This window comes from Dama dama, chromosome 23, assembly GCF_033118175.1.
Source record: "Dama dama isolate Ldn47 chromosome 23, ASM3311817v1, whole genome shotgun sequence".
NCBI lineage: Eukaryota > Metazoa > Chordata > Mammalia > Artiodactyla > Cervidae > Dama > Dama dama.
Window position 1 is genome coordinate 70,635,180 of NC_083703.1, and position 17,380 is coordinate 70,652,559.

At 48.3% G+C, this 17,380-nt stretch overlaps 1 protein-coding gene across 1 annotated transcript in view; it reads right to left on the bottom strand.

Moving 5' to 3' along the window:
• The window catches only part of PTPRT (protein tyrosine phosphatase receptor type T), a 787,366-nt gene that overhangs the window by 15,944 nt on the left and 754,042 nt on the right, over positions 1-17,380 (bottom strand). The window contains exons 26-27 of the mRNA XM_061125699.1: positions 16,032-16,205; positions 12,415-12,546 (exon numbers count right to left, since the gene is read on the bottom strand). Coding sequence (XP_060981682.1) covers positions 12,415-12,546; positions 16,032-16,205 — 306 coding nt within the window. The remainder of the gene's footprint in view (positions 1-12,414; positions 12,547-16,031; positions 16,206-17,380) is intronic.

Here is a 17,380-nt window from a genome sequence, read left to right on the forward strand (position 1 = left end):
GGCTAAAAACTTCTCTACCTTGGAAAGGAAACAATTACCCAAGTCTAGGAAGAGCAGAATCCCATGCAGCACTAACCCAAAGACGAACAGACACATCAAGACACATTGTAATTAAAATGACAAAAAGAGAATATTAAAAGCCGCAAGGGAAAAACAATAACAGAAAGGAAATTCCTCTGAGGCTGTCAGCTGACTTTCCTGTAGAAACTCTGCTGGCCACAAGGGAGTGGCATGATATATTTAAAGCGATAAAGGGAAAAACTAGCAGCCAAGAATACTTTACCCAGCAAGGTTCTCACTCAGATTTGCTGGAGAATGATGGAGAACGCAGAAACTTTACAGCCAGCCAAAACCTAACCGAGTTCAGCATCATCAAACCAGCTTTACAACAAATGTTAAAGAATCTCTAGGAGAAAAAGGAAAGGCCACAACTAGAAACAAGAACATTGCAAAATGCAAAAGCTCACCAGTAAAGGCAAACATACATATAGGTAGGCAATCAGCCCCACACAAGCTATTAGGGAGGATAAAAGTAGTAAAACCATCGATATCCATAACAAGCAGTAAATAGATACACAAAACAAATATATCAAAAACAGTAGTCATGAGGGGAGGAGAGTACAAATGTAGGGTTTTAAGAGTGCATTTGAAAATCAAGGGATCATCAACTTAAAATAATCACATATAGACGGTTATACAAAAAGCTCATGGTAACTACAAACCAAAAATCTATAATCGATATACACACAAAAAAGAAAAAGGAGTCTAAACGTTAACACTAAAGATAGTCATCAAATCATGAGAGAAGGAAACAAGAGGGGGGAAAAAGCCTATAAAAACAAATCCAAAGTATTTAAAAAGGCAGTAAAAACAAACATATTGATAATTACCTTAAATGTAAATGCACTAAATGCTCTAACAAAGACATAGACTGAAGGTGTACAAAACAAGACTCCTATACATACTGCCTACAAGAGATTCCCTTCCGATCTAGAGACACATGCAGACTAAAAGTGAGGGGATGGAAAACAGTATTCCATGCCAATGGAAATCAAAAGAAATCCAGAGTAGCAATACTTACATCAGACAAAATACTTTGAAGACTGTTACAATATACAAAGGGCACAACATAATGATCAAAGGGTCAATCCAAGAAGAATATACAGCAGTTGTAAATATGCACCCAACATAGAAGCATCTAAGTATAACATAAATACAAACAGATACAAAAGGAGAGATTGACAGTAACACAACAATTGTGGGGGACTTTAACATTCCCGTCAATGGGCAGATGATCCAGATAGAAAATCAATAAGGGAACACAGTCCTTAAATGACACGTTAGACCAAATATATTTAATTAACATATAGAGAGCATTCCAGCCAAAAGCAGCACAACATACATTATATTCAGGTGCCTGTGGAATGGTCTCCCGCATTGCAGGTCGATTCTTTACCAGCTGCACCACAAGGGAAGCCCAGGACAGATCTCCAGGATAGATCACATGCTAGACCACAAAAAAACTCAGTAACTTTAAGAAAGCTGAAATCATATCAAGCATCTGTTCCTACCACAACACTATGTGAGACGAGAAATCAACTAGAAGAAAAGCTGCAAAAATATAAACACATGGCGGCTAACTAATATGCTACTAACAAACCAACAGGTCACTGAAGAGATCAAAGAGGAGATAAAAAAATATCTAGAGAAAAGTGAGAAGATGATCCAAAACATGGGACACAGAAAAAAGCAACACTAGGAGAGAGGTTTATAGTGATACAAACTTACCTGAGGAAACAAGAAAAGTCTTAAACAACCTAACCTTACACCTAAAGAAACTAGAGAAAGAAGAACAAACAACCTCCCCACCCCCAAATTATCAATAGGAGAACGAAATAAATCATAAGGATCAGAGCAGAAAGTCTCTATTGAGAATTATAAAGCTGTTTTTTTTGAAAAGAAAAAACTGGGAAAACTTGAGCCAGACTCATCAAGAAAAAAAAGGGAGATGGCCCAAATCAAAATCAGAAATGAAAAAAGTTATAACTGACACCACAGAAATACAAAGGATCAAAAAAAAATTATTATAAACAATAACATGCCAATAAAATGTACAACCTAGAAGAAATAGAAAATATGAACAGACCAGTTACCAGTAATGAAATTGAATCAGTAATTAAAAAATGCCCAACAAACAAAAGTCCAGGACCAGAGGGCTTCACAGTTGACTTTTACCAAACATTTTAGAGAAGAGTTAATATCTGTCCTTCTGAAACTATTCAAAAAAAACTGCAGAGGAAAGAAAACTTCTGAATTCATTCTGTAACGGTAGCATCATTTTGATACCAAAACCAGACAAAGATATCACAGAAGACAAAAAACACTACAGGTCAATATCATTGATTAAATGTATATGCAAAAATCCTCAACAAAATACTAGTAAACCAAATCCAATGATACATTAAAGGGATCATACACCATGATTAAGTGGGATTTATCCCAGGGATGGAAGGATATTTTTTGATATCTGCAAGTCAATCAGTGTGATACACCACATAAACAACTGAAGAGTAAAAACCATATGATCTTCTCAATAGATGCAGAAAAAGCTTATGATAAAATTCAACACCCCCACTTATGATAAAAACTCTCCAATAAGTAGGCATAGAAGGAACATACCTCAACATAATAAAGGCCATATATGACAAACCCACAGCTAACATCACACTCAGCAGTGAAAAACTGAAAACATTTCCTCTAAGGTAAGGAACAAGAAAATGCTCACTCTTTCCACACTTATTCAACACAGTATTGGAAATCTTAGCCATGGCGATCAAGAGAAGAAAAAGAAATCAAAACTGAAAAGGAAGAAGTAAAAACTGTCACTGTTTGCAGCTGACTATGTGGTATCACCTACATGTAGAATCCAAAAAATACAACAAACTAGTGAATATAACAAAAAAGAAGTCTCACAGATATATAGAATGAATCAGTGGTTACCAATGGGAGGGGGAGTGGGAGGTACAAAGTATTGGGTGTAAGATAGGCTCAAGGGTATATTATGGGGAACCTAGCCAATATTTTGTAATAACTGTAAATGGAAAGTAACCTTTAAAATTATATAAGTTGATTTGTACCATTGTTTCTTAGATTCCATGTATACATGATATAATAGATATTTGTCTCCCTCTGGACTTACTTCACTCAATATGACAGTCTTTAGGTCCATCCATGCTACTGCAAATGGCGTTATTTCATTCTTTTTGATGGCTGAGTAATAACAGAAATAGAGTCATAAACGTAGAAGACAACTTATGTACCAAGGGGGAAAGGGCAGGAGGGATAAATTGGGAGACTGACGTTATATACACTACTATATATAAAATAATAACCAATGAGTACCTACTCTATAGCACAAGGAACTCTACTCAATACTCTGTAATGACCTATATGGAAAAAAAATTTAAAACAGAGTGGATATGTGTGTTTGTACAACCGATTCACTTTTGCTATATAGCAGAAACCTACATCATAAATCAACTATACTCCAATAAAATTAATTAAAGTATTTCACCCAAAAAAGTTATATACAAAATTTAAATTTAAGAAAGAAACAAATGTTTATAGAAACTTGGGGAGAAGAGTTTATGGTTTCTTCAGGCCCTGGAAATAGGGGTTTCAAAGAAGCCCACTTGCTTCTCTAAACCCACAAGGACCCAGTTGACCTGGGGCCACACATACCCTCAGTAACACTTTGGTATTCTATTCCTTAGATGGGAAATTTTGAAGTGACTGTGTCTCCATGGTAGAGTCCAATTCTTTAGCCCAGCCTCTTCCTACCTTAGCTCCCAGGGCTCGCCTGTCTTTCTTACCCATCCCTCTGGGAGGGGTGGTGCTGTCTGCCCATAGGGAGGGCCTCGCCACTGCAAAAGCACGGGCGGGCTGATGACCCTAGCTGGGGGGCCGAGGAGGGAAGCTGGTGCAGCAGCTGCTGCTGATTTCGAAATGGCCGTGCTTCTCCTGGAAAAGCGAGGGACTTTTGCTGTTTATTGTCAGAACAAGTTAAACCAAGCAAAAGTCATGAAGCCTGTGTGGACAGTCCTGGAGCAGCTGCCGTGCATTATTCCACCTAGTGACTTCCACTGCTGCTTGGGCCATGGAAAGATGTCCTACGGGGGTGCTGTTCACACGTGAAATCTAACAAACATGAAGGTTGCCTCTCGGTAAGACATCATTTTCTTGTTGATGGAATCAGAAAGCTTGTTAGTCGCTGAAATAAACATGTTCTGATGATTTAAATCTAGCAATATGGGCCTATTTTTGGAATAAACAATCCTCAAGTGTATCTCTGTGCACCTCAGTTATGACTTTCATTAATTAATAAGTATTTTGATAAAATGGAAAAGCCAAGTAATACAGCTTCCAGAAATGAAAGCCTATATTATCAAGGTCCTTGTGATCCATAGGAGGGAATCAATCCCAGGCCACCTGAAGGTGAAATAAATTACTAGTATTTTTAAGAGAAAAGTGTGTTACCTAAATTGGTTTTGAAATTCAGATCAGTAATGATGAAACTTCCTAAAGTAAATTCCACAGAGATAAAAACATATTATTGGGTTGAATACTGTGGCCAGTAAGGAAGATAGACTGTCAGGGACCAGGAGGATGTGAAGGCAGGGAAAGACAGAGAAAAGCACATGGACTGTAATCAAAGCACATTCGCCCCCTCCTCCGTCCACCTCTCCATTCACAAGATACATACTGCAACTCCATGGAGTAGGTGGAAACTCACTCTTATGATGGGTGCATCAGAGCTTGTTTCTGGGAAGGAAGCGGGGAGTTTAGGAAAATATTTAGAGAGGAAGGTAGGGTGGGTGGAAGGCAAACTTTCCGAGCCAGTTTCAGAAAGAGATAATGAAGAGATGGCTGAATTCCTCAGCTTAATAAGGGAATGACTTTGAGGGGAGGAGGGGTGGGAGATTGGGAGGAGGGAGAGAGAAGGTAGAGGGAGGGAAAAAGTGGTTTGGGCAACAGGGCGGGGGGAAGACATGCTGCTGGCTGCCACGCGTGAGGAGCGAGGTGGGGTTTAAGAATGAGGATGTGTCAGACTTCCCTGCTGGTCCCGTGGTTGAGAATCCTCCTGCCAATGCAGGGGACATGGGTTCGATCCCGGGTCTGGGAAAATTCTACATACCTCGGGACAACTAAGCCCATGTGCCCTAGAGCTGTGCTTCATCCGCAACAAGAGAAGCCACTCTGATGAGAAGCCCACGCACCGCAACTAGAGGGAGCCCGCACAGCCAGAAACTACAACACAAACCGAAGGGATGAGGACGTGCGGTGTTCAGCGTTCAGCCATGGGCACTGCTGGGACATGAACCCCATGCTGCCACCAGTAGAGCCTAAGCTGGATCTCAGAAGTGGACATGAACACAGAAGCCCCTTGGGATCCCCAGAAATCTTGGGGGCACACAGTGGGGAAGAGGAAACAGAGCCCACTGGATGTAAACCTTCAAAGACAGAGTGGATTTGGCTGCCATCTGAGGTACACGAGTTTCATAGGTGATAACATTGAGGCTTGGACAAGTTAAGGAACTGGCTTAAGGTGACATAGCAAGTACATGGCAAGGCTAGAACTTGAACTCAGGTCTCCTGACCCCCGACCCCTTATTCTTCTGTACCAGTGGGTTTAGAGACAGATATATGGCCCCTTGCAAAGGTCAGACCTGAGACTTGCAGAGACACAGACGTGGGGGTTGTGTGTATTTTGGTAGCATGTGAGGCTGTGTTTTTACAAGCTGAGATAAAAATGGGGCTACAAGTGTTTGCTATTTGCCTTCCAGGCACAATGACAGGAAAAGGCATCTCTGAAACATCACCCCCGCTTTTTTCCTGGGAGGATGACAAGCTTGCCTCTCTCAGTTCTAGAAGCTCGGTGGGAAGGCATGTCCTCGGCACCCACCCCCTCACCTTTGCACCTGGATTTGCATCACATGAAGTCTCAGACTTCTTCCCCCAGTGGGAGTTCAGAACTGGGTAATGCAGCTCTTACACAAGCTGGGGCTCTTGTTTGCTTTAAACTAAGCCACATTCTTTCCTGTTCCGTATACCCAGGTACCTGCTCTAAAACCAGAGTCATTGTCCATGAGGACAATGGTATGATCCTTTTTGGCTTTTGAAGACCTTGGAGATAGCTCGTTGGCAGATCCCGGGGCCCTGGAAGCCCTGTTGTTTATATAGTGGTGAAAGTCTTCACCATCCCTGGCAGGGGGCCCTGGGCCTGGGTCGGGGTGGCTGTGGGACTCTGGACAAAGCCTGCCTGGGCCTCAGCTTCCTGACCTGCAAAATGAGAGGAAGGGGCCTGGTCAGACCAGTGGATTCCACAGCAATGGCCATAAAGTTGGCAGGAATAGCCAACGAGCTATCTCCAAGGTCTTCAAAAGCCAAAGGGGATCACACCATTATCCTCATGGACAATGACTCTGGTTTTAGAGCACCTCATTGTCTTAGAGCTACAGTCTGTGGATCAGAGATTCATTGAGACTCTTTTGATTGTGGGAAAGATACAGGAAGATGAACAAATCATTAATTAGTAAATAGTTTGGAAAATAAAGGCTTACAGAGTGGCGGGTCTTTGGAGGGAAGACAGGAAATATTGTAAGGTGTTTATAAAATCTCTAAGATTTCAGCAAGGTAAAGTGTACTCCCTAGAATTAGTGACAAGTAAAATACTGAGAGACTCAGGGGATCCTCAAGCAGAGCCAATATGATAAATGAGCAGAAGAGTCAAGAATGCTAAAGCCCCATGAGTTTGAGCAAATTCTGGGAGAGAGTAAAGGACAGGAAAGCCTGGCGTGCTGCAGTCCACGGGGTTGCAAAGAGTCGGACGTGACTCAGCGACTGAACAACAAGAAAAGCCCCAGCACTTACTCTATGGAAACAAAGAAGTGAGGCTGGGTCCCGTTGACCCCACACCTGACTCCAGGCTAATGGGGGGTGTGCTGGTCATCCCCTGCTGGTTCCTCCAGCGCTCCCCACAGCACTTGGGGGCAGTGGGACAGGCTGCCTGGACCTGGCTCTCCCATCCTTTTTGCCTCCAGCTCAGCTTCTCCCCATGGCTTGAGGGTCCTGGTGTCATGGTGTCAGCTGAAGATGTCTCCAACCTGTCTGATGCCCAAGGGAGTCTGGGAGGCAGACATTACTTCACTAGACCAGCTGCTCCATGGGTACTGTGGACTTTTTCTGCCTGTTTTGTGTACTGCTGTGTCTAGGTTAGTGTTTGGCATGTGGAAGATTCACCATAAATGTATGTTGACGAGTGCCTGATTGAATGTGGCCCAGAAAGCCTGCTCCTGGACCTTTAAGAGGCCTCCCTCTGGCTCTGCAAGCCTCCTGCTGCTGGAGGGATGGTCATCTGCCTTCTCCTTGGCTCTCCCCACCCTGCTCCTGATGGACCCTGACTCAGACATGGATTTCTCCAGCTCAAACTGCCTTCCAAGTCCCGTACCCCAGGCTGATTCTGGATTTCCCCAAGATTCAGTCTCATACTCTGTGCGGGCTCTGACCCCCACACCTCCAGGTCTGAATTTCTGTTTTCAGTTTTGCTATCTGTCTTAGCTTCCCAGGGTGGCTCTACTGAATGACCACACGTGTAGCAGCTTAGAGCCACACAAATTTCTTAACTGGGGGTTAGAAGTCTGACATGAGTCTTACAAGGTTAAAGTCAAGGTGTCAGCTGAGCTGTCTGTGTTCCTTTCTGGCGTCCCCAGGGGAGAGGCCAGTCCTCATCTCCAGTCTTAGCAGCTGCCAGCATCCCTCAACTTGTGGCCCCATTACTCCAATTCCTGCTCCCATCATCATGATCTGTTCCTGACTCTTATCCTCCTGCCTCCTGAAAGATTCTAACAGCAGACCCACCTGGATATCCCAGGATAACCCAGGACAATCCATGTATTTCAGGATCCTTAACTTCACTACATCTGCAAAGTCCTGCTTACCATGTAAGATAACATGTTCACACATTTAGGGATTTGGATGTGGGGGGCCAACAGTCTGCCTACCACACGGAACCTGCCCACAGTGGGGCACTAAGGATTTCCTGAGCTTTCTGAACCACATGGTGGGTGTGGCCTGGCCATGAAGAGGGCATGTCTCTGGTGTCTGCTCCCCATGGACTCTGGTCTAACTGTAGAGCCCACAAAGATGGAAGAGATCTTGTCAATGTACTGGGTGTGATTGAAGAGGTTCTTCATGACCTGCCCATCAGAAACCACAGCATCAGTCGCTGGATGTTGTGGTTAAGATATTGCCAGACATCTGACCACAGCCCTTTGGAGTCCCAAAGAACTTAAAAAAAAAAAAATCTAAGGTCAATGAAATTGCTTTGGGAGTCTTTATCTCAAGCCCCCACTGCTCATAATTATCTTTGAACAGCAGCCACTATGGAGAATGGAAAGATATCTGTGGCTGGGAGCGGCTGGCTAAATGCTGTGGTATAGGATTCTGAGCGCAAGCAGACAGATTTGACCAGTGGTGCAAGAAAATAAAGCACTTGGGAATCTCATCCTCTGCGCTACCTTATTTTACTACAAATTACAGAGAGTCAGCAACACATGCCCTTACCAGTTGGTCCCCAGTCAAACCACAAGATGTGGCACTGGTCCTCTCGGGAGTGATCTAACAGTGCTCGGGACCCGTGGCAGACCTGTCCTTGTTGCCGGACTGGCCACAGCGTTGGCTGCTTCGGTGTGGGCACGCTGGCGACAACCATGGATGCCACTTCAAAGCACCGCCCCACCAGGTGCCGAGGGCAGCTTTTCTGACGCTCACGCTGTGTCATTGTTTATTTTCGCAAGGCGCCCAGCTGTTGTGGTGATGATATTTATATCAATAAGTGCTCCATTCATCTGCTGATTTCAGAGGAGGCTTGCCAGCTGCATATGGCAGCCAACCTCAGGGCACTTCTGAGCCTGATGTCTGTGCATTTAGAGGCTCAGCTCTCAAAGCCCGCACCGACAGCTGGGGCTGAGAGATCTTCACGCACTTGAGAGCCACCCTTGAACAAGGGGGTCCTATAGCCAGTGACCTCAACCCTCTTGCTTTCTTATATATCCCAAAGTGAGGTTCTTTGAAACTCCTCCTCTGTGCCTGAGCTCTGGTTTTGCAAAAAGAAGTGTTGGAAAAAGGGTTCTGCTTCCCTCATGGGTTCATGTTTCACTTTTTTAGGCAAAGGAATAGGGTGGCGATGCCTTCTGACTTTGGAACTCTGCAGGGGTCTTTGTTTTATGGGACTCTGTCATATATCATGCTTATCTCAGATCCAGACCTTCCATCCTTTGGGTCCTAAACTGTGGAGTCATCCTTGCTTCCTCTCTTTCTCACATTTCCTGTTCAATCCAGCAGGATACTTTGTTGGGTTTACCTTCAGGATATACCCAGAATCCACTCCGTTGCTACCACCCAGGCTCAAGCCAGCATCACCTGTCACCTGGAATACTGCAGGGGCCTCCTCTCTGTCTTCTCTGCTTCCACTCTTAGCCGCCACTCTCCCCGTTTCTGGCAACTTTCAACACAGTAGCCAGAGGGAAGCTGTATTAAAAAGTCAAATTACTTTTTCAGGTCCCTCCTCCGCTCAGGACCTGTCGATGGCTTCCCATTCTTCTCAGAGAAAACTCACAAGTCCTTCCTGTGGCCCCACCCCGCCAAGGCCCCCTGGACCTGGCCCTGCTGCGTCTGGCACCGGCTGCTGCCCTGCCCCTGTCGCAGCGGCCTTGGTCTGCCCCTCCACCACACACCCCTGCTGCGGGTCGTCCCCCTGCTTGGGATGCTCTTTCCTGAGACGGGACGGGGTGCATTCTTGTACCTCCTCGAGCTTCTGTGCTCAGCTCTGACCTTCTCAGTGCAGCCCACCTTCATCACCCAATTACAGGTGCAGCCCGTGCCCCAAACCAGCCTCATCCCTGCCCTCTTATCTTCCTTTTCCACACACTTGTTACCTGTAACACATAATTAAGGCCATTACAGAGTGCTTGCTCTTTACTGTCTCCCCTGCTTTAGAATACAAGTTGCACAAGAGATGGGCATTTTCTGTTTTGCTTTCTCTGTCACGTTAATCCAAGCACCGAGAGTAGCTTCTGGCAAAGAGCAGCTACTCGACAGATGTGGAAGGAACGGATGGATGCTGAATGAACGACTCCCACATGCACGTCCCAAGATGTGCTCAACTCTGTCCCCTACTACAGTTGACCCTTGGGCAACACAGGTCTGGACAGCGCGGGTCCATTTTTATGCAGATTTTTTTTCACCAGTAAATAACATGGTGCTACAGGATCTACAGTCCATAGGGTCGCAAAGAGTCAGAGACGACTGAGCACGCACACAAAGGATCCACAGTTGGTTGAATCCATGGGGAATCGCAGATATGGAGGAACCTCGGATACAGAGTAACCAAGGATATGGAGTAACCGTGAAGACAGAGGAGCTGCATCACAGAGGAACCCTGTACTTGCAGGACTGACCAAAAATTATAAGTGAATTTTTGACTGTATGAATGACTGACACCCCTAACTCTTCAGTTGTAATCAGCTCCCCTTCCTACCTTCCCAAACTTCCTGCTGCCTCTCCCACTCCTTCCCACCTTCCCCATCATGGCCAGTCGCATCCCAGAGGCCTGAGGCCCACACTAGAACCCCTGTCACCATCCATGACTTCTCATTTCTCTCTCTCACCCAATGGCTCCCTAAACCTGTAGACCTCAACCCTGGAAACCTCTCCACATCCACCCCTAATTCTCCTGCCTCCTCCCAGCCACCTCCTCAGTGCAGGTCAACCCCAGCATCTTCTGCACGTTTACAACCATCTCCTCCCCAGTCTCCTGGTCTCCAGGTTTCCCCAGGTCCTGTTTTCTAACCGGAGTTCTGCCTCCACCCCGCGCCAGCTTAAACTCTGCAGTCTCTCCCCTCCCGGCACAGCAAGGACTTTCCATTCGTGCTCCCAGGCAGACCAGGCGCTCCACAAAAGCGCCAGAGTGGCCAGCTTTCCTGATTGGGCACAAAGACTGGTGTGGGTGGGCTCCCGACCCCACCCCTGCTTCACTGGATCATACCTGTTTCTAAGTTTGGGCATGCATGAAAACTTCCATTCTCAGAAAGGATGCTATTGCTTACGGAGTAGAAGTCTGATGTTTACCATGCTGCAGGCCAAGACCCCCACTGTAAGGGCAGCCCTCTGCAAGCTGGCCTGGCTATATTTTTCAGCATCACCACCCTCTTCTCCTCCTGACATACCCCCCTGCCCCGCCAGGCCGCCCCCAAAGCCATCCTGCAGACGAGCGGACACGGTGACCCCACCAGGCCTTTGCCCTTGCTGTCCCGCTGCTCGGAACACCCTTTCCCGGCGACTTCATCCCCCACACGCCGGATCTCTGCTGCCTCTTCAAGGCCAAAGTCACCTTCCTTCTGAAGTCTTCCCTCACCCTCTGGGCAGAATTAATTGCTGCCCGTTCCCGGCCAGCACGGCACGAGGCGGCTGACCTCTATTAGAGTGCTGCCTCCCGGGGGTGGGGTTTGCTCATCTGTCTCTGCGCGGGACTGTGAGCTCCTGGAGGGCTGAGACCACAGCGCAGGCCCGTTTGTCTCCTCTCCCCACACCGGGCCTGCCCGAGGTGAGTGCTCACAGGGAGCCCTCTGAGTTACTCTGGGCTCTTTGGAGACAAGAGGAAGGGGATGGGATTGCTTTTGAAAACCCTCAAAGGCCATCATCACCGCCTCCACCAGAAATGGCTGCTCTGCCATTGGGTGTGAGCCCCAGCAGCTGCCCACGGCCCGTGTCTGATGTCCCGAGTACGGGTGTGTGCTGGAGGCACGCGGGGCTCACAGCTGACACACTCAGGGGAGCGAAGGCGCGGAGGCTGCTGGACACAGGGGTCACCCAGGACAGAGCCAGGCCTCGGTGGGGTGGGCAGGGGGCACAGGGTCCATGGTCCAAGCCCCCACCCTGTCAGGCCGCATTGGAGAGCAGGGCAGTGGTTGACTGCGGCAGGAGCCAGCTGGTCTGCAGGCCTGGAGGTGGTCAGGGCTGCGGGAGGGGGCAGCCCTGTCTGTGAGCTCTGCGTGATGTGGAGCAAGGTTCGAACCGGCGCCTGGGAGGGTGGAGCCACAGAGTCTGGTCCTGGGAAGCCTGGGGGCTGGACAAAGCCCATAGGCAGGGGGAGCCACTGCTGGAAGTGGGGGTGCCTGGCAGGGGATCCCCAGCCTCTGCCAGAAGTCGAACGGACTGGCTTGGTGCTCCCTGCCAGACAGTGACCACCGGAGGCACCTGGGCTGGGCAGAGGCAGCAGAGGGCTGTCCCTCCAATCCTCGGGCACGGCTGCCCTCACAGCCTGAGCACCCAGGGCCAGGCCGGGCCTCCTCTTACCTGGGCAGTATCCAGCTCATTCAGCATCACCACGGAGGAGCAGTTATAATCGAACACCAGCCTCCAGAAGTCCGCCACGGTGTTGGGGAGAGGGTGCTGCGTGACCACGAAGGCGGCAGGCTGCTTGTGGCTCTGAGAAGAACGATACAGGCCTCGTGAAATATACACCCGTCAGCAATGTTCTGACGAGGAGGCGGCCCAGGAGGCTGCCAGAGGCCCCTGAGTCTGCCAGAGATGACAAAAAGCCCCCGCCTGTTCTTATCTCTGGGTGCCCCAGTGGCAAAGGGGACCTTCTCGTAATGAACTCATTCTCCTCCCAACTCAGACATTTCATTGGCAAGGTGTCACTTGGGAGGGGGATTATCCAAATAAATTATTTATGTCTTGGAGCTCAGCAAAGAATCACCATTACAATATGAAAGATCCTGGATGCATATTTGTTCTGCTGGCCAAGACACTTCCTGGGATAAAAGGGGTATTTTGTGCCCCTGTGCCCACAATGCTGGAGGGAAGGGTGGCTCAGTCCAGAGCCTCCTGAAGGGGCTTATGGTTCAAGAGGCTCATTTCTGCCCAAGGCTGGAATGAGGGCTGAGGTGGCCTGGTGGAAGGTGGGCATGGTGTCCTGTGAGCCAATGGGGCAGTGAAGGTGCCCGGGTTTTAGAATCAGGCAGACCAGGTTCAAACCCAGCTTTGCCAGTTGCACATTATAAACCAGCCATTCATCCATTTATCCAGCCAGCCATTCATTCATTCAAGCACATTTATAGAGTGACTTTTTAAAATCAGTGCTGTGCATGGGCAAGCTATTAGATCTCTCCAGATCTCAGGTTCCTCAACTGGAAGATGGGATTCATAACTCCAAAGGCGTGACTGTGGTGCAGGCTGAAAAGATATGCAGATGAAAAGAGCAGCAATGAGCCAGCTATGAGACTGCCGACAGGGCGGGAAAATCCTTCACTTGGTTCTTCATCCTTGGCTTTAGTATTGTGGCCAACACACGAGATGCCCAGTACAGGTCCAGAAACAACTGAATAAACTCAATCCTGAGTTACAGGTGGGGAACTGAGGCCCAGAGAAAACAGTCTGTGTGAGTCTGGACTACATCTGAAGCTTTACCTGGGTGCTATTTATTGCAGTATCTGTAAGAAGGTGTTTGAAAAGATTGGGGAGTGTCCCTGCTTGATTAATGGTTTGTAAAACCTGAGAAGTAACCCATATTCTCAGCAAGTTTTCTTGAACCATGGTTTGTGACTGTTTTTAGTGGAGTTACAAACCAGCAGGAGGATGGCGAGGGAAAGAGTTTGCACATTTTAACCAGGAAAAAAATCTCTGGCAAAAAACTCTGCCAAATAGGATACTTAAAGCACTTGCTATTGTTCTGTCATCTCCAGGTGTCCTGGTAGCAAAGAAAATGCCTTGAAACTGTGGATGCCACAGATGCACTATGGGGTCTTATCCCCAAGGGCCTTCTCCTACCAGTGGGTCTAGGAGAACTGAATCTAGGAGAACTGAATACGGAGTTTTCCCCAAAGCCAGACTCCAGCCGCAGACAGCTGGTCTACAGACATTTTGAGACATGAGAAAGAATCTAGGCTTTGAGAGGCAAAAGTCTTGGGGTTCAGACCCCTGGCTCCACCCTTTCTGAGCTAGCTGACCTGAAGATAGTCATGGAAATTCTCTAACCTTCACTACGTCATCTGGAAAAACAGGCACAATCACATGCAAATACAGGACGAGACAGTCTACGTCCGGGGTCTGACATGCTGCACTCACTGCACTAACACTCACTGACTGTTAGTTTTCTTCCCTTTCTCCCTGTCTCTGTGATAAACGCTCTATTAGGCCAGCACGCCTGACAAAGCCTTATCTGAAAATATGTTCGAGATCCGTGCTTCTGCCGGGTTTCGGGGATCAGCCGGCAATCCATTTCATGGATAACATCATCCTTTACCAGGGGAAACATTAAAAATTAACCCAGAGGACTTCATATTTTTCTGCTAGGAGCAAAGCTGCCATGGTTACCAGATAATGCACAGACTGTGCTAGAATACAGATAAGGACTTTTTTTTCCTGTAAGAAAGGCAAAGACCCCAGTGATGGCTCACAAGAGAAATGCCCTGTGGACAAAGAGAATACAATCAGCATCAGAGTCTGGCAGAAGGCATTTGACTCCAGGCGGCATCTAACCTACTAAGCAGAGGCCAGGAGCGTGCTTGATCCTTGGAAGAGGAAGGCAGGGAGGGGGAGTTGGCACAAGTGGGATACAAAGCTGGGAAAAGCTTAGAAGTGTGGGTGCACCCTGACCCCATCTCTCACCACATATGCACACGTGTGCCCGTGCACACACACACGCACCCACATACACATACATGCATACACTGATCTCGGAAGACTCCAAGCTAAAGCCAGAGGTCTTCCCTCCACATACATCTGTTTCATCTGATCAAGCAAGCAAGACTCCTTGCTTCTGGACCCAGAGCCAGGTTTCCATGGAGGACTTGGGCACCCTGTGGGCAGAGGCCAGGGAAGGCCCCCCTAGAGGTGAGACAGGCACAGACTTCTAGTCACCCCCTCTCCGTCCAACACTTAGGATGCTTGGGGAGAAAGTTCCAGAGAATCAGGGGGTCAGAGAGTTGGTTGGCCTTGACCGCAGGAGAAAGTATCCCATGTTCCTTCCTGTTCTAGGTAAGATGGAGGTTCATGTGAGCTGGATGGACTTGATTTCAGGCATAGATGGGGTGAAGGACCTGGAAGGCTTATGTTGTTCTTGGTCTAGAATCTTGGGAGGCAAGATGTCTGTGTCTTACTGGATCAAGCAAACTGAGGGGAGGCTCAAGGAATAAATTCTAAAATGTAAGATAGAATAAATAAATAAATAAAATATAAGGTAGAAGTCCTAGGTTCCGGCTTTGCGACTGGTGCTCTGTGAGTCTTTGAGCGAGTCTCTCTCTGGCCTCAGTTTCCTTTGCTGGAAAGTGTGTGGATGAGACCAGATGATACATGCTTCCTTCCCGCTGCAAACATCTCTACATCCAGAATTGGAGGGGTGATGACTGGAAGTAGCTGGAGGACCCAGGAGAGAAGTGTCCGAGTCAGGAGCATGGACCCTCTCGGGGAGGAACATGACACCCTAATCCCAACCAGGCCAGGGTGGGTGTGGCCTTCTTGGACTTGATGCTGAGAAAGTGGGAGGCAGTGCCGCTAATGGAACAGTAGGAACCTGGCTGGCATGCACAATGTTTCCTGAACTGAACTTCAGGCTGACAGTCAGCTTGTAGGTAGCAGGAAGGGGGACCGGTCAGGTCTGTAGCCTCACTGTCATGCCATGGGACTCACTTTAAGCTTTTGATCTATTCTTTCCAGGATCTTTATAAATGCAAAGCAGCTAAAAGCACAGTGCTTAGATACAGCTTTGTACCAGAGCCTTCAGGGGAAGAAATGTCTTTGGGACCAACAAGATCAGAAGGAGAGGCTCACTGGAGTCGGGGTTGGGGGAGGAGTGGGGGGAAGGGGGGCGGCCAGGGCCCATCCTCCTGGGCTGCAGTTGCCTCCCCCTCCGGAAGAAGCTTTTCCTGGGAATGCCAGCCAGGAGCTTTCCCCAGCAGGGCTCAACTCACGTCCATCAGTGCTGCGTTGATGTAGTTGCTGGATTCTCCATCCACCGAGATGAGGAAGGGCAGGCAGCGGTCCAGCGGCAGGACGTCCATGCTCCGATTCTTATCATGGTTCCGGGGCAGCAGTCCGATGCTGCAGTCCTCGGGCCGGACGCGAGGAGTCACGATGTTGAGGGTCTGAGGGGTGCAAAGCAGGTCGGCAGGCATGGCTTAGACAGTCTCCCTTGAACAAACTCAGCCTGACCTCCCTCCATCCATCGTCCAAGCCTGCCCTCCAAACCCTTTCGCAGGACTGTTCTCGTCCTTGGTGACGTTGTCATCTCCTGCTCGCTGATCTGGGCCCTGGGGGCTGAGAGCCTCTGCCAGGGGCTGGAGGACACCTCCGCAGGGCCAAAATTGCAGGGATGGCATACCATCGTGGGGGCTCAGACCCAGTCTCTGAACACCTGCCCATCATTTGACCTAAGTTACTCCTCTCAGCCATCCTGCATGGAACAGAGGTCACAAGGTGGGAAATGGGGGTAGGGAATCCCGTAATGACTTTTAAGCCTCACTTGAAGTGTCACAGACTGAGGGGAGGGATTGTGCCAGCATGCCCAGGAGGCAGAATGTGTGAGAATGGAAGGATGCTTAGAAGAGTTGCCCAGGATTGGTGAGGGACCCCCTGGGAGGGACCTCCAGCATGTGTACAAAGTTTCAGGGCTTGTGTTTGGCAGAGTAAGTCCAGCAAGTATGGGACCAGAACTAAACGGCCCCAAGCAACAGGCGAGATCTCTGTGTAGCATCAGGGGTCCGAGTGCTCCATCCTTCCCCCGTTCAGTGCTCAGTCTCCACTTGGAATCAACAAAGTCTATTTGTTGGAAGTAGCACTAGGCATTGACCCGGCTGGGGTATCTGCCCATGGGACCATGGACCCGCATTGGCCCCTTTAGTCCTGAAGTGTCCCTGTTCCCCCTGCCTGTCCTCAGCTCCTGTTGCCCAGATAAGACCTTACACTGACCTCGGGACAATGGGCTGGACTCTGGTTTTGGCTCACTCAGTGATTCAAGTCCAGGCCTCCAGACCAAAGCTGTCACCATTCTGGGCTCCAAGGGGCAGATCTGCTCTGTCTGAGCTGTGCCCTCAGATGATGCTTTGCAAAGTTTAATGTGCATCCGAATCACCCGGAGATATTGTTAAATCACAGACTCTCGTTCAGTCGGGTCTGGTGGGACCCAAGATTCTGCGTCTCTAACAAGCTCCCAGGTGAAGCTGGTGTCGCTCGTCTTGAGACCCCACTTTTGAATTGTGAGGATCAAGGACACGTTCCAATTGTACAGAAATATTGAGACAACCTGAGTCCTTCCAGGGAT